Here is a 24,250-nt window from a genome sequence, read left to right on the forward strand (position 1 = left end):
GGACTTCAGGGTGTGGTTGTAGCTGGATGGGTAGTTAGGATCCACTTTCTGTTAAATCTCATGACCATTGAATTCCTGGACTGATCACGATCAGCAATTTATCTCTGCTCAACAGCTTGCTCAAGACAAGCCATCTGCAGCCATTTCTCCCTCACCACAGCTCAGCCTCTCCTGCATGGAATCCTCTCCGAGCTGCTTCTGATGCAATGGTTCAGCTTGGAATTTCTTTCTCCCACTAACAATACATGTTGATAAGTTAATTCTTGTTAGAACTCTGTAATATGGCTATAATTACTCCTATTTTGAAGGTGAAGAAACTGAGACTTAGAGAAATCCTATAACTTTCTACAGGCATACAATCACATATTAATAGGTAATAGGGTCAGAAGCAGTCTGGGGTTCAGACTTGGGTTTTCTCTGTCTTCAGACAGTGCTCCTCAAAGACAGTACCAAATCTGAACTCACCATTTTGTAAGTATACACCTTCTACTCATGAACACAGAAAAAGTAATAGAATTATGTTATTATCACCCATTTATATTTTTCTTCAACATTTTGATTTGGGGATCTTAAAGTACATTTCATGTGTATCTTCATAACTGTCCTAGATCTTAAGTCCCATTAAGAACATAATTGGCAAACATTTACTGATAATTCATTGGGTGTAGGAGGGCCTAGGCAACATGCTGGAGATAGAAAGAGGAACTTGTCTTTGGACCATGATACGGGGAGGCAATGGGGCAGAAGAGGGGAAGTTTCCCTGCTCATTGCTCAGCACAGATATGCACTTACCGCAAATATTTTTAAAGATGAAAGTGATGAGTCATACTTGTGACTGTGCTCTAGAAGAAAACCAAAGAACGGGAAGGCTGGGTGATGTGTATTCTCGTGTGATTAGGCCATGTTACATAGAATGGGTGGGTGTCTTCTTAAAATGCAAGCCACACCATACTAGACTATCTCTTAGAATTTTTGCCTAATTCATGCTTATCAATGATGTAGGCTTGCTCGTAATAAAATGAACAGATACATCATGCATGTGTGTGTGCGTGCACAAGTGCGCCTACCAGTGCTAGGATATATAGCCTCTTCTCTTCTCCTTGACAGGAAGCAACCCAGCTGCCCCTCTAAAGCCGCAATTCCTTCCCTGGGCCTAACATCCTGCTTTTTTGCACGTTGCCATATTCATTTTCCCCTGTTTCAAGGGAGGTACAGAAAATGTATCTTGCCAAAGGGCACATGGTGCCAGCTAGTGGCTAGGAGGAAAAATACAGAAGCTGGTAAATACACTTCAGCCTCAGGAATTGAGGCCTTATTATTCCCCCAGATACAGATATTCACTGAGCCGGGCTTTGTGGGTATTCAACAACAATTCAGAAGTGTCTCTTACTCCCATCCTTGAAGGAACTTATATTCATTTTAGGGAGTTGAGGAAGAAAAGCTCATTCCCAACAGAAAACTAATAAAGCTGAGGGAATGATTAGGATATCTTAATAAAATGTCCAGGAAATTAACCCTTAATTCTTTTTCCCCCCGTTTTTCCAGAATGTCAATACCTATGATTGTTAACAGTGAATAATTTTTTTTTTTTTTTTGCGGTACGCGGGCCTCTCACTGTTGTGGCCTCTCCCATTGCAGAGCACAGGCTCTGGACGTGCAGGCCCAGCGGCCATGGCTCATGGGTCCAGCCGCTCCATGGCATGTGGGATCCTCCCGGACCGGGACAAGAACCCGTGTCCCCTGCATCGGCAGGCAGACTCTCAACCACTGCGCCACCAGGGAAGCCCAACAGTGAATAATTTTAATAATACCTGTTGAAAAAAGATTAAAACTGTATAGAAAGAAGTGTATAAAGCCTATCATGTAAGTCTCCTCATGCCAGCTCCCAGAAATAACCACTGTTAACAGTTCATATGTATATATACATATACATACATGCATATATATATATATATATACACATATATATGCTCAGACATGCTTTCTATTTGTAAACCATCTTAAAAAATTTTATAATATAGCTAGTATCAACCACTTCCTTTGTTATCTTTTTAAATAGTTGCCTAGTATTTTATTGAATGGATAAAACAACTTCTTTAACTACTCCATTACTTGCATTTATTTAGATGTTTCTTGTTTTTCACTATACTAGACAATGGATGCTGTGTCAGGGGTCACCAGGCTCCTTCAGACTTGCTGAGTCACTGGAAGGATTTGCAGAACTCAGAAGAACAATTATACAAAGTTATGGCTTATTCCAGTGAAAGAATACAGATTCAAATCAGCAAAGAGAAAAGGTGCATGGGTGAAGTCCAAGAGAAGCCAGGTGCAAGCTTCCAGATACCCCCCTCCTAGTGAAGTCACAGAGGCACTTGCTTCTTTCTCCCAGTGATTATGTGTGACAACACACTTGAAGTGTGGCCAAACAGGAAACTTACCCAAACTTGGTATCCAGGGGTTTTATTGGGGGCCAGTCACATAGGCATGCAGCTCCTGCATGACTGAGCGTAAGTACTCAATCTCCAGCCTCCCAGAGGTCAAACTGATACAGCATGGCCCAGGGCTTCAGGCGTTCAAAAACACTTTTATCAGGCAGGCTATTCTGGGGACACAGAGATTGTCTCCCAGGAGCTGGTCAAGGGCAGTCTTCCTGAAGACAGACTTCACTTTGGAATGTGCTGGGAGAATTAAGCAAGTGCCTCACCTCCCTCCTTTTTGCTTGACAAATTCCCATTTATCCTACAAGACCCAGATCAAGCATCACTTCCTCTGGGAAGCTATCCTTGATTACTCCCCTTCCATTAGGGTTAGATGCCCAGCTCCCACATGCTTCCTTAGTAATTTGCCCTTACTTCTATCAGAACAATAATTGGGCTATTTACTTATCTTTTACTCCAGCTTTTCTCTAAGTTCCTCGAGGGCAAAGACTCTTATTCATTTTGTAGCCTCAGCATCTACTGTAGTGCCCGACACACAGTAGTTGTTTCCAGGATTGTAAAGTGAGAAAGGTTGAGTTGATTCAACTGGGGGCTCAGAAGACCGCTAACATGACTCTCCAGGCAAAAACGCTAAGTGAGCCCTTGAGGTAAACCCTTTGGGATGGGGAAGGAAATGGCATTGAGAGGGAAGTAGTGTCTCTTCTGGTACTCCTTTCCCTTCGATTTCTAACATTCAAAAGATGGAGTAACCAGCACCATTAGCCTAAATTCTGTTGGGGATACAAAGATGAAAATGCAAAGTCCTTACCCTGAAGAGGTTCACAGCCTGTGGTGGGAGTAAGGGAAGATAGCACTCTTCCTCTGTCCCTGCAGGCTGCCCACTTAAGTGTTCCCAAGCAGAAGCATTTGCTGCTTCCTCCAACTGACTTGGATGGGTCTCAAGTGTCCCTGCCCCGAAACTCAATCTCTCTGAAAATTATAAAGTTATATACGAGAAAGACAAAAGCAAGCCCTGGCATCCAGGAACTGGCCTGGAACTATGAGGTAGATCTTCCTTAGTGTTGCTACAGCTGGCCGGGCACACACAGTTAGGTGTTTTTCCCCTCCTGCTGAATATAAACAATTTCACAGGACATCAACCCCAGACAAGGCAACACTGATGAAGATGGTTCATGATGAAGAAAGACAAAATCAAGACCACCATGAAATTCCCTGCCCACGTGGGAATCCTCACTCTGGGCCATACTCTAACAGCAATAAAAACCCCAAGCCAATTTTCTGTCTCTGCTTTCTCAATTCATTTTTGGACCTACTTGTGAGTCAACCTGCTATCTCCAGAAAGCCTCATTATGTGAGTAATAAATCTTTTTATGCCCTTAAAACAAAAACAAGACCACTGTAATCATGTCTGAACACAGATAAAACATGAATATTGTCCAAATTCAAAATGCCAAACATACCTCTATTTTAGCTCAAATGATTAACTGCTACTTAAAAATAAATTATGATGAAAAAATACATACAATTTACCCTTTTAATCATTTTTAAGTGTACAACTCAGTGGTGTTAACTGTATTTACATTTTTTGTGTATCAGATCTAGAGAACTTTTTCATCTTGCAAAACGGAAACTCTATACTCATTGAACAACAACTCTTCAATTCTCACTCCCCCCAGCCCCTGGCAACCACCATTCTATTCTGTTTCTATGAGTTCAGTTTTTTTAGATACCACATATAAGTGATATCATACAGTATTTGTCCCTCTCTCTCCAGCTTATTTCACTCAGTGTAATGCTCTCAAGTTCCATCCATGTTGTCACAAATGGCAGAATTTCCTACTTTCTCATGGCTGAGTAATATTTAGATGTGATATATAAATCACATCTTCTTTACCATTCATCCACAGGTGGACATTTAGGTCATTTCCATATCTTGGCCGTTGTGAATAACATGAGGGTACAGATATCTCTTTAAGATTCTGATTTCATTTCCTTTGGACATATATCCAGAAACGGGATTGCTGGATTATATGGTAGTTCTATATTTGACTTTTTTGGGAATCTCCATACTGTTTCCATAGTGGCTGTACCAATTTATTCCCACCAATAGTGCACAAGGGTTCCCTTTTCTCCACATTCTCACCACATGAGAATGTTATCACCACATGTTATCTCTTGTCTTTTTAAAAATTGCCATACCAACAAGTGTGAGGTGATATCTCACCATGGTTTTGGTTTGTTTTGATATTTCCCTGATGATTAGTAATACTGAGGATCTTTTCATATATCTGTGGGCCATTTGTATGTATTCTTTGGGAAGAAGTCTCTATTCAGTTCCTCTGCCCATTTTCTAATTTTTTGTTTTTTGCAATTGAGTTGTGTGAGTCCCTTATATATTTTGAATATTAACCCCTTATGCGGTCTATGGTTTGCAAGTATTTTCTCCCATTCTACAGAGGTTTGATTGCTTTTTACTTTGTTGATTGCTTCCTGTGCTATGCAGAAGCTTTTTAGTCTAGCATAGTCCCACTTATTGCTTTTGGTGTCATAACCAAAAAGTTGTTGCCCAGACCATTGTGTGGTCTTGGTACCCTTGCTGAAGATCATTTGAGCATCTATGTGAGGGTTTATTTCTGGGCTCTCTATTCTGTTCCATTGGTCCATGTTTCAGTCTTTATGCCAGTACCATGACTGACTGCTATTTCTTGACCAATTACAGCTTTAGTGTCTCTCTAGCCTTCCCTCCCTTAGGTAAGATTTATTAAGATACTCAGTCATAGAATCACCCCCACTTCCTGACAGCATCCAATCCAGAGCAAAGTCCTGCTTCTTTAGACGCTTAGTCCCTTAGACCCTTAGCCCAAACTCATCTAATACAAGCTCAAATCCTGTAATAGGATCTTCCTAACACTCTCTCACCTAGATTTCTCGAAATTCTCCAGTTCATGGTTGAGTAATAAACCCAATTTACTTAACTACAGGTGGATTCTTGGTGGTCTTTGGCTGGAGGGCACTGACACACAAAACCATGGGATTAATATCTTCAAATATATAGAACAGTATACATCAACAAGAAAAGGATTCACATACCAATAAAAAACGGGACAAAAAGAAAAGAAAAAGGAAAAATAGTCACAAGAGAAGAACTACAAACAAATGGCTTCATAAGCATTGAAAAAAATGTTTTATTTCAAATGCATAAAATTATGCTGCTGATTCAGTTGGTGGGACCATCATTTCAGTTTGAGTCCATTTTCTGCTCCTTCAGAAAATCCAGAAAATCTCAACACTAAGAGCCTGAGAAGCCCTCTATTAGCGTTAGTTTATCCTCTCCCACCAAGTTGGAGGAGCTGGGTAGAGACTAGGGTCCAGAAGTGGTTCTGAACGGGGTTTAGCTCCGCCCCAGCCGCAGTAACGTCACCTTCCCCCAGTAAATCCACATTCCCGCGGTCGACGTGGTCCTCCGAGGGAACGGCGGCGCAACTCAGGCCGGCTGGTCCTAGATGAAGGACATTCTAGCCGACCCCCTACTCGATGGTAGGGCCCTTCGCAGTCCGGCCTCCGGGCGCCGCCATGTTGGAGCCTCAGAACGGGAGCCATGGCTGCGAGCGTACGGCCGGCAGCCGGACTCGGGTCAGCTCCACTGAGCACATGCTGGAGGTGCGGCCGGGGCTGTTCCTGGGTGGAGCTGCGGCAGTCGCGGAGCCGGACCACCTGAGGGAGGCGGGCATCACGGCCGTGCTGACGGTGGACTCGGAGGAGCCCGACTTCAACACGGGGGATGGGGTCGAGGGTCTACGGAGTCTCTTCGTGCCAGCGCTGGACAAACCCGAGACCGACCTGCTTAGCCATCTGGACCGGTGCGTGGCCTTCATCGGCCAGGCCCGCGCCGAGGGCCGCGCGGTGCTGGTGCATTGGTGAGTGGCCGGGTCCGTGGGGAGAGCAACCCCGCCACGCTTCCAGTCTGCCCCCCTCACCCTTCTCCCAGGCCCCAGAAGAGGACGAAGGGGCTGTCAGCCACTAGAACCTTCTCCTCCTCCCTCTCGCACAGGCTTGTGTCTGAGAGAGGATCGGGCAGGAGGCGGGCCCCTGATGGCCTGCAGGCTTTGATTCATTCAGTTTGTGTTGGTTCATTCTGCAGCCGCTGAGTTTTGTTTCGGAGGTAGGAGAAATCTTCAGGTAAATGACAAAGTCCCTGCACCTACAGAGTTTAAATCTGTTCACGAGAAGCCACACACATACCCAGATTATTGTAATGCAGACTAGGATGCGAGGTGTGTAGTAAGAGATTAACAAAGGTTAAGGTTATTCAAACTTCAGAGGAAGAGATTATTTTCATTGCTTTTGTTTGAGGCGGGGTGGCTGATGTAGGGGAAATTTGGAGAGAGAAAAATTGGTTAGGACGTAAAGGATCCCTAAGCCATTCCTAGGGGAAAGATGGAGTAGGTGATAGCAGTGGCAAAAAGAGTGTAATAACGATAGTTTACATTTATTGAGCCAGCATTTTTACTGCCAGCATTTGTTCTAAATATTACATAAAGGACATAAGGTAGTGATAAAAGGGAAAGAAGTCTGGAATCAGATCTCCAGGGCCCTTAAAGCCAGCAAAGGAGTTTAGATTTTTTCTGAAGCCATTATAAAATGTTAAAAAAAAATTAGTGTAATTATTTTTGAATAGGTAATACCTTCATATGGTTCAGAATTCAAAATGAATAAGGAAATAAGGGAATAATTCCTTTGTACAGCAGTAGTCATTCAGAGGCAAAGGGTTTATTTGAGTAGAAGAAGCAGACAAGAAGTGGACCTGAACTTTACCATTAATGGGAGGCTGGGTTTTTTTGTTTTTTTTTTAATTGTTGCTATTTGATATTTTAAAGGTTTCTTTTTCAGTCACACAGGGGTCAGTCGAAGTGTGGCTGTAATGACTGCTTTTATGATGAAGACTGACCAGCTTACCTTTGAAAAAGCCTATGAAAACCTTAAGACTATCAAACCAGAGGCTAAGTGAGTTCTTTGTCGTAGTAATAATTCTACTTTTGTGATGTGATTTTATTTATTTAAATTAAAATTAACTCTATGTTTGTTTGTCCTTGCAGGATGAATGAGGGGTTTGAGTGGCAACTGAAATTATACCAGGCAATGGGATGTGAAGTAGATACCTCTAGTGCAATTTATAAACAGTATCGTTTACAAAAGGTTACAGAGAAGTATCCAGGTGAGTAATAATTGGTAGTATGTGTTTGGTCCTTTCTAGATGCTGTTTACTTTGACACCCAATGTTTCAGATGCATTATCCCTTTTTCCAGCAATCCCTTGAGATAGGTACTTTTATTTCCTTTTGAAACCATGGTTTAGCAAGAAATAGCTTGTTCAGGGTCACAAGGTTTGTAAGTGGCTGGCTTGAATTTGAACTCAGGCAGTCTGTGCCTGGAACCCAAGGGCTTGATCACTGTGCCCTCCTACCTCATCCTGATTTCTCAACAATGGAGAATATATATATTTTTTAATTTCTGAAGTTAGCACTACTTGCCTCAGTTTGACATTAGCTGAATTTTGTCTGAAAATGCAGAGTTGATTTTGACAAATGGATACATTTTGTGTCACGTAGAATTGCAGAATTTACCTCAAGAACTCTTTGCTGTTGACCCATCCGCCATTACACAAGGATTGAAAGATGGGGTTCTCTACAAATGTAGAAAGTGCAGGTAAAATATTTTGTATCCTCTGGAGATTTTATTTTGTCTCAGGAGCTGAAAAGTACTGAAAAGTACTGAAAGCTGAAAAGTACTGAAAGTTTCAGTTTCTTAAAATCTTGTAGGAGGAATTTGTTTAATTGAATAATACAGAAATTTCATATTCAAATCTGGTTTTAAGAAGAATATGAATTCTTAAAAATAAAAGTAATGCAGTTACTTGTAGAAGTTATTGAAAATTAAAGTAGCATAATCAATGTTATATTAATTTGCCCCCTAAGAAATACTGCACATTTAATCTATTTTTTCATCCTTTCGCAAGTCATTAATATTTTTGTTTGTTTGGGGGTTGCAGGCGATCTTTATTTCGAAGTTCTAGCATTTTGGATCATAATGAAGGAAGTGGTCCTATAGCCTTTGCCCACAAGAGAGTGACACCATCCTTCATGCTTACTACAGGGAGTCAGGCTCAATGTACATCTTACTTCATTGAACCTGTGCAGTGGATGGAATCCACTTTGTTGGGAGTGATGGATGGACAGGTGAGAACACATTTTACTCTCTACGGTTTTATTATGTCATCTATATTTTGTTCCTTTCATTTTAAACCATATTTTAACTAGCATTTTACTCCATCTTAACTGCTTTCTTTCTAAAGTTTAACATCTTTCTAATATAGACAAGACTTTATCAAAGATAAATTAGTCAGATAAAAACCAGCTGATGTAAAATAGTGAACCACTTTTGGTGGAAAGCTGTTGGTCTAAGTTAATTAATTCCTTTTAAGGGTATTGTTTGTATTTTTTCAAATTAAGACTAACAAACTAGAATATATTTAACAAAACTTGAACTTTGTAAGAAGTAGGGCAAATCAAGGATTTTAAAATTAGATTTTAAATTTCTTCTTAATCTTCCTTTTTTCCTCTTTTGGCTCTGTGTATTTGTTTCCTTGATCTTTCAGTTTTGTATGTTTGTTGTGAGATTTTTTTTCACTTCCTGTTAATTCTAAAGAATGCAGCTCATATGAGCATCCTGTGACAGCCACAAAGCATCCTGTGACAGCCACAATTCTCCTTTAGGTTTACATGATATTAATCTAAAGATATTCTAAATCTAAGATATAATGATGTTTAAAGTTTGTATAAGTTTGTATGGTGAGTATTTTATGAAACCTTTTCACTGTATTATTTCATTTGAAGAATACAATAACTTTATAAAATCGAGCACATATCTATGCACATTTTATATGTGAGGAAACTTAGTTTGCATTAGTTAGTGTCTTGCCTAGAAAGAGGTACCCTATATTCAAACCCATGGTTTCAGATAATGCTGCTTTATTGAGGTATAATTCACTTACCATATAATTTACCCATTGAAAGTGTACAGTTCAGTGGTTTTTCATATATTCACAGAGGTTTTTGCAACTATCACTATTTTTATCGCTACCAAATAAACCTTGTACAGCAGTCCCTTCCCATTCTTGATGATATTATTTGTTGAAGTCCACTTTATCTGTTTTTTTCTTTTGTGGCTTGTACTTTTACCTTGCTGCTTTTGTTTATTGTTTTTTTGGGCGTGCCGTGCAGCTTGTGGCATCCTAGTTCCCCAACCAGGGATTGAACCTGGGCCCTCAGCAGTGGCAGTGTGGAATCTTAACCACTGGACTGCCAGGGAATTCCCTTGCTGCTTTTATTTAACCCGGAAAACACACAAGATAAAGGTGTTTTTGTGAAATATTCTAGATCACATTTGTGCATACTTATTTGTACACTATTTGAATTTTCTTATAGAATATATACCTAAAAGTGGAATTCCTGGCTTGAGGAGTGTGTACATTTTAAATATTACTGATAGTCTGGGCTGACATTAACAATGCCCATACAAATTTGCCTTTCACTAATGTTGAATGCATGTACTCATTTCCCCATACCCTTGACATATTGGATATTGTAAAATTGGTAAGGTTTTGTCAATCTGTCAGTCTGTGCGATGAAAAATGTTAATCCTAAAATGTTTTAATTTGAATCTCCATGACTACTACTGAGACCAACATCTTTATATACTTATGAGCCATTTATATTTTCTCTTACAGTAAATTTCCTTCATGTCCTTGGCCCATTTTTCTGTGGGTTTTGTCTTTTTCTAATGGATTTGTAGGAGTTCTTTAGAAGTCTAGAGTTAATGTTTCATGTAATATGTTGCAGATATTTTCTCCAGTCTGTTGCTTATCTCAGCTTTGTGATACATTTTTTTCTTCAGCTTTTTGAGATATAATTGACATATAGCAGTGTATAAGTTGAAGGTATACAGCATAAATGACCTACATATATTGTGAATGTGGGTTTTTTAAATTGTGGTAAAATATTCATAACATAAATTAACCATTTTAACTGTTTTTAAGTGTATAATTCAGTAGCCTTGAGAACATTCACATTGTTGTGCAACCGTCACCACCATCTCCCCCAACTGAAATGCCACACCCATTAAACACTAATTCCCCATACCACCCCCACCAGGCCCTGGCAACCACCATTCTACTTTCTGTCTTTATGAATTTGACTACTCCAGGTGCCTCATAAAGTGGAATTACACATATATTTGTCCTTTTGTGACTGGCTTATTGCACTTGGCATAATGTCCTCAAGGTTCATCCATGTTATAGCATGTATCAGAGTTTCCTTCCTTTTTAGTGCTGAATAATATTCCATTTTATGTATAGGCTACCACATTTTGTTTATCCATTCATCTATCCATGGACATTTGGGTTGCTTCTTCCCTTTGGGTATTGTGAATAATGCTGCTATGAACATGGGTATACAAATATCTGTTTGAGTCCCTGCTTTTATCTCTTTGGGGTATATACCTAGAAGTGGAATTACTGGATCATATAGTAACTCTTATGTTTAATTATTTTGAGGAATGTGGTATATTTTGTCAAACTAAAATTTAAGATATTTATGTAATCAATTCTAGTTTCTGAGTTTTATGCCCAGACTTTCTATATAGCTCGTCGATGATTTAAAAGTCAACACATGTGCCACAGTCACAAAACAGTCACAAAACCTTCTGTTTCACATCTCAACCTTCACCTTTCGCCCTTAATGCTGGAATTAATCTATTCCTCCTCTAAACTCCCAGAGGATAACATACTTCTTACACAATTATTGTAGTCTACTGTCTATTACAGTAAATTGCCATTACATCTCACTGATTAGACCATCAACTCCTTGAAGGTATGAGCCATGTCTTACCTGTTTCTATATCATATATTACCAAAGATAATTATTTGTTTTGTATAAAAGTGAATGAATGAAGTAACACATTTATTTTATTTCAGCTTCTTTGCCCCAAATGCAATGCCAAGTTGGGTTCTTTCAACTGGTATGGTGAACAGTGCTCATGTGGTAGATGGATAACACCTGCTTTTCAAATACATAAGAACAGAGTGGATGAAATGAAAACGCTGCCAGTTTGGGGATCACAAACAAGAAAAATATGAACTTGCGACATTTGATAACTTGCTGATGATATGTGCTACCCTTGCTTATTGTCATTCATGGCAGATTGTTTAGTTTTAGGCCATTAACATTTCATTTGAAATATGAGAAGATAAAAATCATTTGATGTGACTGAGAAACTATACTTTGTCAGCTTCTTACACTAAGTAGAATGGAAATCAAAACCTTTTAATCATGTAAATTATACTTTATTTGATATTGAAGTCTTTTATAACCTAGATACTTTCTTTATTTCATATATATTTAAAAGTTGTGATTTTGGAATGTTAGTTATGTAATCTTAAGGTCTAGATGGACAAAATTATGTATAAAAATTAGGAACTGTCATGTTTAAGTGACATTCTTTTATTTCTAGAAATGTAAAGCAGATTTGTTTGGACATATTTTGACATTTCTCTTTCTCTCTTTTAAGGGACATTAGTAAAGCTACATTAGTCTGGGTTTTTCTTGGAAATGTAGAAGAAAAGGACATCAGTAAAACACTGACTAAAATGTGGTTGTCCTATGATACTTTTTGAAGTAATCTACTTAAAGAAATATATTAATGTTAGGTATATTTCTAACGATGAAGAAAATTAAATGTGGAGTAACTACATATCAATCACCTTTTTTAGCCCGATGTATTGGAAAAGGTAATATGTCCAGATTAGCTTTTTTTTTTTTTTTTTTTTTTTTGCAGTTCGCGGGCCTCTCTCTCACTGTTGTGGCCTCTCCCGTTGCGGAGCACAGGCTCCGGACAAGCAGGCTCGGTGGCCATGGCTCGTGGGCCCAGCCGCTCCGCGGCATGTGGGATCTTCCCAGACCGGGGCATGAACCCGTGTCCCCTGCATCAGCAGGCAGACTCTCAACCACTGCGCCACCAGGGAAGCCCCCAGATTAGCTTTTTAATGTGATCTCTGGAGACTGGAATTTATTTTACTCATTGATAATAGTTAGAATTATACCTAATTAGATACTTGAACATTTACATGAAATCAGAATTAGCTAATAAAGAGAAATATAGTCCATGTTCTTAATATGTTTTTCATATTTACACATGTGAGTGTATATGTACATAAACACCAAAACGGGAGTTACTTTAAATGCAAAAAAATGTGAATCATGATCCTCTTTAAAAGTGTGGGAGTGTTATAGGTGATTCTTGAGAATATCTCAGCATAGGACCTGAAGCCTTTGGCAGCATTCGTATAATAAATTTTTCTTAGGAGAAAAAATTTCTCCATTTCTGTCTTAGCTTTCACAGTATCTGTTTACTTCTTTACTTTGTAATGTTATACTCCAGAAAGCTTTTTAAAAACAATTAGGTTGAACCATATGAAATTGCCTCTTTGTAGGTGAAAAGTAATTGAGTAGCAGCAGTCTTGTATATGGTTCAAGCTAATACCTATCCATAACACTGTGGCATCTATCACAGAGAAAATGACATAGATTTTATTTGAATTTATAATTGTTAATTCAGTAAATATTTACTAAGCACCTTTTATGTACACGATTCTAGGTGATACATTGAACAAACTAGATAAAATCTCTGCCTTGTAATTTATATTCTAGGCAGGAGACATTGACAAAATAGTATCTTTTTTGAAAGATAATTGGTATTTGCCAATGAGGAATGATTTTGGGATACTTGACTTTTCTTTATGTAAATTTTGAAGTTTTGTGAGACATCCAGTAAGCAAGATTTTCAGATTTAAAGTCTTTTAATGTTTTATTTTGGGGGTGGGGTAAATCCTTTATGCCTTTGTTCTCAAAATAAAAAAGGAATCCTTTCTTTTTAGTATTTAGGAATATAATTGTAAAACATTTGAATTTACATATTTGTTGAAAATAGCAATATTAACCTTACTTCAGAGGCAGTGTGGTACAGTGAAAACAGTACTGAAGTAGAAGTCAGAGAGTGGCTCTAATAATTCTGGCTCTACTGATCGCCATCTTCCTGGAAGTGAGCAGGTCTTTTGAAAATTGGGAGTCATTTCTCATCTTCACAAAATGGGATTAATATATGTTCTGCTGTCCTGCAAGGGTTGTTTGAAAGATCATTTGCATTAGCTTTAATTTCTTTTTACATAAAATGGAGATAACAGTAGTATCTGGGTTATTACAAGGATTTTTGTGATACACTGCAGATAAAGAACTTATTATAGTGCCTAGCTAGTAGCAGTCAACATTTTCCCTTAAAGGGACTTCCCTGGTGGTCCAGTGGTTAAGAATCCACCTTCCGATGCAGGGGATGTGGATTCAATCTCCGATTGGGGAACTAAGACCCCACGTGCTGCGGAGCAACAAGCCCGCAGGCTCTGGAGCCCGCATGCCACAGCTACTGAGCTCATGCACTCTAGAGCCCGTGCGCCACAACTAGAGAGGATCCTGCGTGCTGCACCTAAGACCCGACGCAGACAATTTTTTTTTTTTTTTTTTTTTTGCGGTACGCGGGCCTCTCACTGTTGTGGCCTCTCCCGTTGCGGAGCACAGGCTCCGGACGCGCAGGCTCAGCGGCCATGGCTCACGGGCCTAGCCTCTCCGCGACATGTGGGATCTTCCCAGACCGGGGCACAAACCCTTGTCCCGTGCATCAGCAGGCGGACTCTCAACCACTGCGCCACCAGGGAAGCCCCCACAAATAAATATTTTTAAAAAACTAGCATTCTTAAAAAAAAAACCTTTCCCTTAAAATAGCTGCAGTTTATTGAGCACTTACCTGCCAGTCACTCTCCTAAACACTTAAATGTGTATTTGATTTAATCCTCAAAACAGCCGTGAGATAGATCCTATTATTGCCATTTTACGGGTGAAATTGAGGCTCAGAAAGATTAAGTCACTTCCTCAAAGTTATGTAGCATATGAACCTAGATTAGAAGCAAGATTTGGCTTATTCCAAAATCTGAGCTTTTAACCTCTATATTCTAATATTTGGGTTCCCTGTTCAGGGTTGTATTTGTCTTAAAGATGTCATACTAAAAATGTCAATCAGATTGTAAAATCTAATAGTACTGATGAAATGCAGTTTTTAACTAAGCTATAAATTCACTAGTCAGGCATCCCACCAACATTTGCAGGGTACAAATTGAGGCCTACATTCTATTAAAACTTATAAATAAAGCTATCAAACTATTAAAATGTTTTGTTCTCTTGACAAATATATCTTCATAATGACCTGGAAGACAAGGTTTGAATTTAGAATTCTCTGACTTCATGGAGTTTCATGACAAATATGGCAATGCAGTGAGAGTTGGCCCCTGACCTACAGACTGCCCCCCTTTTCCCACCCCTGGATTTGTTCATGCGGACCCTCGTGTATATGTATATGTGGACTCCCCACCTCACATTTCTAAGCTCTGTCTACACTCCTGGCATACAGTATTGGCACAGTTCTGTCAGAAGCCTGAGCAAGGCTTAGAGCTGTTTGGGCTAGTTGGTTGTCAGAAGTGTGTCTTCAAAGGGACCATGTGTCCTGGCTGAGCACATCACTTTGGCATCATGGATTCTTAACCTGTGGGAAGAGACATTACCAGATGCCAGAGTAAAGTCCTAGGTATGGATCTAGACATAAAATTCTTTCAAATTTTATTTCTCTGCCAAGGGTTTAAGTTGAAAGCAAATGAATAAATGAAAGAAAAACTATTTGATAACATTCAACATTTATGACAAAAAAAAGAACTAGAATGGAAGGAGCTTCCTTAAACAATGTGCATATATAAAAAAAACTACAAACAGCACATTTCTTAATGATAATTGAAAATGTTTCCTTGTATTTAAAAAAAAGTCTCCAGAAAAAAATTTTGCACAAACAAATGAGGAAACAAAAAAACAAAACCAATCAAGCCCCTAGATATTACAATCAGCAGAATCACAAAGTGAGAAATGATACAGGACAAATGAAAATTTCTTTTTTTTTTTGGCCGCACCGCAGAGCAGGATCTTAGTTGCCTAACCAGGGGTTGAACCCGGACAACAGCAGTGAGGCAGTGAACGTGCTCAGCCCTGAAAGGGCAGAGTCCTAACCACTGGACCACCAGGGAATTCCTGCAAGTGACAGATTCTTATCTCTTGTTTGTTTGAAATTTTCCATATTAAAGGTTAAGTTTTAAACGATGATGTTAAATAAAATAGATTTTTAAATGTTAGTGTTTGTATACAGTAAGTCTACACAGAAAATTCTAGAGGATTTACAGACAAAATATTAGAATGACATAATTCAATAAGGTTTTTGAATACAAAATTGCTCTATAAAAGTCAATAGTGTTACTATACCCCAGCAATAACTGAATTAAAAAAATTTTTTTTAAAGAAAAGGATGTGTAAAATGAAACTAAAACTATGAAAAGAAAACTTCCCTCAGTAGAGGGAAGGATTTCTTATGCAACATACAAATAGCAGAGATCGTTAACAAAATTTGATAAATTTAACTATGTTAAAATTAAAACCTAGAGGACAAAAACCCCATAAACAAAGACAAGTGTCAACCTAAGAGAAGGTATTTGCTATATACATACAGGTTAAATGAATAGACTATCTAAAGGTGTACACATCATTGAGAGAAAGAAAATCCAATAGGAAATTTTATAAAAGATAAGAATGGGCAATTCACAGAAGAGGAAATAAGGTTTAATGAACATGAAAAGATGCACCACCTCTTTAATTTACATTTAATTTAAATGTAAATTATAGTCACACCCTTCACAGGTAAAAAATAAAACTCTGACTACATCTAGTGTTGGTGAGAATTCATCACTGCTAATGAGAGTGTAAATTGGTATAATTTGGCAAGTAGTAGTACTCCTACTGCATGATCCAGCATATATCTTAAAGACATCCTTGCATATATGCACAAGGATACCCATAAAACGATATATTTTATGTAACAGTAAAAAGTTGAAACAATCCAGATGTACATCAGTAGGGAAATGAAAAAAGCTATATTATATATTAATAATGTATATATTCAAGGAAATACCGTAGAACAGTTAAAACAGATCATCAAAAAGTAATGTTGAATGAGAAAAGTGACTTGGAGAACATTAGTGCTATAAGTTTATGTAAATTAAAATACCCCAGAACAGCACTAAATGTATGTATCTATACACATATTTAAACATGATAAAAATAAAAAATGGCTTTGAATGATTACCATAAAATTTATAATGGAAGTTGTCTATGTGGAGGGAGGTAAATGAAGCAGAGGAAAATGCAGACCTCAACTTTATCTACGATGTTTAATTTCTTATGAAAAATCTGAAGCAAAAATGGAAAAGTTAATATTTGTTAATTCTTGGCAATGAGTACACAAATGCTTGTTTTGTAATTATCTGCACTTGAATAAAAAATAAACATTTTGAAAATTAAAAAAATGAAAACTTATTGGAGTTCAGTCATGGTGATTTTCTTAAAAAAAAAGACTAAGTTGTCTGGTGGATACAGAAGGCTCTTGCTGGTTTTATTTTAGGTTTTATGCCAATTTTTGAATTTGCAGTTGGGTAAGAATAAAAATCTTATAAATTGCACCTGAAATGAAAACTGATTAGTTAGCTGATGACAGAAAGAATCACCTTTAACGTAAGCGAATTTCGTGATTTTTTTCAGGGTTTGGGTCCCAGGGCTATTTTGTACACTGGGGATTGTGTAATCTGTAGTAATCACCCAGCCACGAGGAGTTTGGAGGATTCTGGGAAGCATTTGTTTTGTTTTGTAACCGAGGGAAAGATTCCATTTAGTCCTAGAGGGATACGTGTTCTTTTTTTTAACATCTTTATTGGAGTATAATTGCTTTACAATGTTGTGTTAGTTGCTGCCGTATAACAAAGTGAATCAGCTATATGTATACATATATCCCCATATCTCTTCCCTCTTGTGTCTCCCTCCCACACTCCCTATCCCACCCCTCTAGCTGGACACAAAGCACTGAGTTGATCTCCCTGTGCTATGCAGCTGCTTCCCACTAGCTATCTATTTTACATTTGGTAGTGTATATATGTCCATGCCTCTCTCTCACTTCGTCCCAGTTTACCCTTCCCCCTCCCTGTGTCCTCACATCCATTCTCTACCTCAGTGTCTTTATTCCTGTCCTGCCCTTAGGTTCTTCAGAACCTTTTTTTTTTTTTTTAGATTCCATATATATGCGTTAGCATACGGTATTTGTTTTTCTCTTTCTGACTTTCTTCACTCTGTATGACAGACTCTAGGTCCATCCACCTCTCTACAAATAACTCAGTTTCATTTCTTTTTATGGCTGAGTAATATTCCATTGTATATATGTGCCACATCTTTATCTATTCATCTGTCGATGGACACTTAGGTTGCTTCCATGTCCTGGCTATTGTAAACAGAGCTGCAATGAATATTGTGGTACATGACTCTTTGAATTATGGTTTTCTCAAGGTATATGCCCAGTAGTGGGATTGCTGGGTCATATGGTAGTTCTATTTTTAGTTTGTTAAGGAACCTCCATACTGTTCTCCATAGTGGCTGTATCAATTTACATTCCCACCAACAGTGCAAGAGGGTTCCCTTTCTCCACACTCTCTCCAGCATTTATTATTTGTAGATTTTTGATGATGGCTATTCTGACCAGTGTGAGGTGATACCTCATTGTAGTTTTGATTTGCATTTCTCTAATTAGTGATGTTCGGCATCCTTTCGTGTGTTGGTGGCAATCAGTATATCCTCTTTGGAAAAATGTCTATTTAGGTCTTCTGCCCATTTTTGTATTGGATTGTTTTTTTGATATTGAGCTGCATGAGCTGCTTGTATATTTTGGAGATTAATCCTTTGTTTAAAATTTGCTTCATATGCAAGTATTTTCTCCCATTCTGAGGGTTGTCTTTTCATCTTGTTTATGGTTTCCTTTGCTGTGCAAAAGCTTTTAAGTTTCATTATGTTCCATTTGTTTATTTTTGTTTTTATTTCCATTTCTCTAGGAGGTGGGTCAAAAAGGATCTTGCTGTGATTTATGTCATAGAGTGTTCTGCCTATGTTTTCCTCTAAGAGTTTGATAGTGTCTGGCCTTACATTTAGGTCTTTAATCCATTTTGAGTTTATTTTTGTGTATGGTGTAAGGGAGTTTTCTAATTTCATTGTTTTACATGTAGCTGTCCAGTTTTCCCAGCACCACTTATTGAAGAGACTGTCTTTTCTCCATTGGGGATATGTGTTCTTAAGGTAGAGTACTTTAAATATTCATCTGCTGAAATGCTTTAAAAAGAAATTCTATTAAGTAGCATTCTTGAAACTGCTTCATCAAACTTAGTTAAAATTTTCAGTTAGATTTTGTGATGTAAATGGATTTTTCTAAACAAAACCGTTTCTTAAGTTTTAGTAATAAAAAGACTGGGAATTTACCTTATTGTAGGTCTTAGGGTAGGGTCGCTTGGACTTTCACTACTAGGTAGTATGCTTTAGAAATGTATGTTTAAGGAGGTGAGTTTGATTTTGGGGAGTTTATCTTTTATATTTACTTTAAAAAAATTGTTTAAATAAATGTAGTCTTTCTAGAAGTACGATTCATAGTATTTTTGCTTATCTCAGGTACTGTGCCAGTGGAGAGGCAGCTCAAACGAATGTGGAAAAAATAGTTGTGTGTTTTCCTTCCACACACTTGTGTATATGGAGAATTTTTACATTGATAGTGAGTTATTCGTAAAATTTAAACCAAATTTACTTTCTTAGTCTCCAGTTTTGTTCTGATATATCTACGCTGTGGTATTGAGAATTATACTCAGGGGACGAGCCAGTATGTTCAGAATGGATTTTCTTCCCCATTTTTAATGTTATCAATATATCTTATTTAACCGAAGTAGTGGTTACGTCTCTTTCTTTTTTCCCTAAAACAGCGGGACAGAAAATGCCGAAACCTCCAAAAGGGAAATATTTACTCAGAGATTTGCTTAAAATTAACTTAGTCTCTGACGTCACTCGCGCAGAAGCAATTTGTCTTCATTCGGCCACCGTCGCCTCAGCGTTACGGAGTATTTTGTCCATCTGCCGACACCGTCCCAGATACTAGTCGCCGAGTTCCAGGGCAGGGGAACGTGTGTTTCGGGGGAGCCGGCTGGCGTTGCCGGCACCATGGAGTCACCTTTTAGTCCGGGACTCCCTCACCGGCCGGATGAAGAGTGGGGTGAGTGGGATCTGAGACTGTACCAGGGGTGGCCCCAGGTTTCTTCCTCCTTACTTCCGCGCATTTGTGGTGACAGGTATGGACGAACCCTGCCGGAGGAGCGAGGGCCACTCGTTGTTTCCGTCCGTGGTCCTAGTAGAGTCTAGTAGAACCTGTCGGTTTCTGCCCTGGCGACAGCGAGCGTAAAATGTTGCCTGATTGGAATTACTATCGTGTTTCACCGTTTCCTTTGGGAAAGTACCAGGTGATGATTATGTGGGGCGAAAACGACGTCATTAGGAAGCTTAGGGCAGGATGGCTGTGACCATCAAAAAGGCTGCAAGTTATTTTCTCAGAGTGTGGGATGTGGGAGATGCTTGCCGTGGAGTGTACGTGTACGTGTTTGGTTTGTGTGAGAGAATGTGAATCGTCATCTCGAAGCTTCCACTATTGATCGGGGCTGATGCCCATCTTGGCAGAGAAGCAAAGCACCCCAGCACCTGACCTCAGGTCCCTGATTACGTAGACCTGACGCTTATAAACGGATATAATCCTGATTGCTCTCCGGATACAACTCTAAATTTTCTTGTTATGGATATTTTGTTTGGCTTTGTGGTCAGGAAGAGTGGAATGGAATATAGTGGAAATGAGAGTGGAGAAGCTTTATCATATAAGTGTTTAGAAGAAACTTATATTCCTCCCTTGTTTGCCAGACATAGTACTAATACTGTTCTTGGGCTTCAGTGTGAATTTGGAGTTGTATACGTCCCTAAATGTGTCCTGCGGTGAACCTACACCCTTCACTAGCTTTAAAATTTGGGGGAAACCCAGACTGGCCTTCATTTTTTTCCCCTTGGACCATCGTTCTCAGTAGCAAGAGTGTAATCTCAATTCTCTTTGTTGAACTGAAGTCCTCATTTGATTTTCCAAAGGCAGAACTTCTCTTAAATTATATAGTGTTAGAGATTTATTTCAGTCCTTGGATAGGTTTTCTATGAGTTGTTGGAAAAACGTTAGACTGTCTCTTCCAAATGTATTTTCCCAAGCCAATTGTAGTCGTAGTAATAGAAACAATTGCCGTTAAGCAGTTTATTTGTGTCAGGTGCCCTGCTTAGCTCTTACCTCCCAAGCCAAATTTAGTCGTAGTAATAGGAACAATTGCCATTAAGCACTTTATTTGTGTCAGGTGCCCTGCTTAGCTCTTACCTCCCAAGCCAAATGTAGTCGTAGTAATAGGAACAATTGCCATTAAGCACTTTATTTGTGTCAGGTGCCCTGCTTAGCTCTTACCTCCCAAGCCAAATGTAGTTGTAGTAATAGGAACAATTGCCGGTAAGCACTTTATTTGTGTCAGGTGCCCTGCTTAGCTCTTACATGCATTATCTTATTTAATCCTCCCAACAGTCCAGTGAGGTATTGTTATTTTACAGATGAGGAAACTGAGGCTGAGAGAGAATGAACGCTCAGAGTCTTATAGCTAGTGAGTGTCAAAAACAGGATCAGTACCTGGTTTGTCTACCTCCAAAGCCTGTGCACTTAGTCACTGTTCTGTATTGCTTTCCTAAGTAATTTCTACAGATTTGATTTTTACCAAGATCCCCCCAGTTATTAAAAAATCTACTTCAGTATACTGGGTTGTTATGATCTGTTTTCTTAGCTAGTCAACTATTATATTTTCATGATGTTTCTTAAACTATAACTGTGAGGCACTTCCTGATAGCATTATTATGTCTTCTGATACCCAGGCTGCATTTTTCTGACTAATCTGATCAGTTGACTCCTAGTCTTAATGTTCTTTAACAGAGCATTCAGTTCTTTGTAGTAGGTTCACTGACTCAGCTCAGGTATCTTGCCCTGCCCCTCCCTGAACATGCCCATTTCCCATGGTTTTCCAAGCTTCTCGTTTAAAACTGTAACAATCTTTTCTTAGTGGAACACTTTAATTCTGCTTCCTCAGGTGTTCAGTAAGTAGGATAGATTTTGCAGGCACTGGAGTGAAAGGTTACTGTTTGCTAGCATTTCTCAGTAGAATATGGACTCTTTTTCTGGGAGTTGCCATTTTGGGTGTTCAAGGACTTCACTGATTTATTTGACCTTTTTTTTTTTTCTATATTAGAAGCTAGCTAGTTAAAAATTTTTAAATCAGATTATGTAATTAGTACTTGTGACTCTTAACAACTTTGTATAATTAAAAATGACTTACTCAGAACAGCCTATGATGGGATGTGCATCCCATGTGTATTTTCCCTTTATGTGGGGTGATGAAATTTAGAACGGGCCTGTAAACATTTTCTGTAAAGGTCTAGATAGTAAATATTTTAGGCTTTTGTGGTCATGTGGTCTCTGTTCTGACTCCTCAGCTCTGCCAGTTGTAGTACAAAAGCAGCCATGGACAATGTAAACTGAGCATGACTGTGTTCCAAAACAACTTTATTTATGGATGCTGAAATTCTATTTCATGTAATTGTTTTTAATACTTAATAGAGTTTACTTTTAGTACAGTTTTAGATTTACAGAATAATTGAGGGGATAGTACAGAGTTCTCCTGCCCCCCAAGTTTCCCCTTTTGGTAACATCTTGCATTAGATGAGTACATTTGTTACAATTGATGGGCTAGTATTGATACATTATCATTAACTAAAGTCCATAGTTTATATTAAGATTCACTCTTGTTCATTCTGTGGGTTTTGACAAATGCATAATGTCATGTATCTACCATTACAGTATCATATGGGATAGTTACACTGCCCTAAAAAATCTGCTGTGCTCCACCTGTTTGTCTCTGCCTCCCTCCTCCAAAGCCCCAACAACCACTGTTCTTTTCATTGTCACCTAGTTTTGCCTTTTTCAAAATGTCATATTGTTGGAATGATAGAGTACGTAGCATTTTTAATTTGGCTTCTTTCATTTAGCAAAATGCATTTAAGATCCCTCTATTTTTAAGGGCCTGATAGCTCATTTCTTTTCAGCACTAAATAATATTCCATGGTATGGATGTACCACAGTGTCTTTTGGGCTCCCATAACAAAATACCAGGAAGCTTAAACAACAGAAATTTATTTTCTGACAGTTCTGGAGGCTGGAAGTCCAAGCACAGGTGCCAGCATGGTCAGGTTCTGGTGAGACTTCTCTTCCTAGCTTATAGGCGGCCTTTTTTTTTGCTGTGTCCTCATGAGGCAAAGGGGTGGAAAGGGAAGGAGGGAGGGAAGGAGGAAGAGGTGGGGGAGAGAGAGAGGTAGGTAGGTAGGTAGACCTATCTCTTAGTCTTATAAGGCCACAGTTCTAGTAGATTAGGGCCCCGCCCTTGTAACCTCATTTAACCTTGATTACCTCGTAAAGACCACCCTACCTCTGGATGCAGTCATCTTGGGGGCTTCAATATATAAATTTTGGGGGGGACACAATTTGGTCCATAGCACACAGTTTGTTTATCCATTTACCTGTTGAAAAACACCTTGGTTGCTTCTAGGGTCTCAAAACCAGTTAAAGACAGACTGAGGCCAGGAAAGAGGGCCAGGCGTGGGGGACAAGAGTGACAGGTTCCGGCTTATAAAGGGCTTACATGCAGTGAAGGGACAGCCACAAACTGTTCTCCAGTGATGAACACTGCACAGAGAATTAAAATTGGTTGCTTTCAAAAGTTGGCAGTTATATATAAAGCTGCTATAAATATTCATGTGCAGTTTTTTATTTTGGCGTCACTGTGGGGCTTGCAGGATCTCAGTTCCCCGACCAGGGATTGAACCCGGGCCATGGCAGTGAGAGCGCCGAATCTTAACCACTAGACCACCAGGGAACGCCACTGCAGCTTTTTATGTGGACATAAGTTTTCATATAAATTGGGTAAATACCAAGGAGCATGATTGCTGAATCATACAGTAAGAGTATGTCCGGTTTTGTAAGAAACTTTCAACCTGTCTTCCAGAGTGGCTATGCCATATTCCCACCAGCAGTGAATGAACATTCCTGTTGCTCCAGTCCTGCCAACATTTGGTGTTGCCAGTGTTTCAGATTATAGCCATCCTGATAGGTGTGTAGTGGTATCTCATTATTTTAGTTTGTAGTTCCCTGATAACATGTGATGTGGAGCATCTTTTCATATGCTTTATTTTATCTATTTTTTTTAAAGGAAAGGTCTTTTAAAAATATTTGTTTGTTTATTTATTTTATGTTTTGGCTGCGTCGGGTCTTAGTTGCGGCATGCGGAATACTCGTTGTGGCATGCAGGCTTCTCTCTCTAGTTGTGGCGCTCAGGCTCTAGAGCATGTGGGCTTTGTAGTTGCGGCATGTGGGCTCTCTAGTTGTGGATCTCATGCTCAGTAGTTGCGGCACGCAGGCTTAGTTGCCCTGCAGCATGTGGGATCTTAGTTCCCTGACCAGGGATTGAACCCATGTACCCTGCATTGGAAGGCGGATTCTTAACCACAGGACCACCAGGGAAGTCCCCATATGCTTTATTTGTCATTTGTATATCTTTCCTTTCCTCTTTCCTTCCTACGTCCCTCCCTC

General features: G+C 39.0%; 2 protein-coding genes across 3 annotated transcripts in view; both read left to right on the forward strand.

Annotated features, from left to right (window-relative positions):
* The first annotated feature begins 5,948 nt into the window (after positions 1-5,948).
* On the forward strand, positions 5,949-16,926 carry DUSP12 (dual specificity phosphatase 12). The gene is made up of 6 exons (XM_060090832.1): positions 5,949-6,355; positions 7,329-7,442; positions 7,535-7,653; positions 8,047-8,143; positions 8,487-8,673; positions 11,469-16,926. The coding sequence occupies exons 1-6, from the start codon at positions 5,973-5,975 to the stop codon at positions 11,628-11,630; spliced, it is 1,062 nt and encodes a 353-aa protein (XP_059946815.1). The 5' UTR covers positions 5,949-5,972; the 3' UTR covers positions 11,631-16,926.
* A 2,715-nt stretch (positions 16,927-19,641) lies between these two features.
* ATF6 (activating transcription factor 6) overlaps positions 19,642-24,250 on the forward strand; it is a 210,633-nt gene continuing 206,024 nt past the window's right edge. For both annotated transcript variants that reach the window (XM_060090833.1, XM_060090834.1), the window contains exon 1: positions 19,642-19,762. In XM_060090833.1, the coding sequence (XP_059946816.1) occupies positions 19,711-19,762 (52 nt within the window). In that variant the 5' untranslated portion in view covers positions 19,642-19,710. The remainder of the gene's footprint in view (positions 19,763-24,250) is intronic.

The sequence above is a fragment of the Mesoplodon densirostris genome, chromosome 2, assembly GCF_025265405.1.
Source record: "Mesoplodon densirostris isolate mMesDen1 chromosome 2, mMesDen1 primary haplotype, whole genome shotgun sequence".
NCBI classification, from domain to species: domain Eukaryota; kingdom Metazoa; phylum Chordata; class Mammalia; order Artiodactyla; family Ziphiidae; genus Mesoplodon; species Mesoplodon densirostris.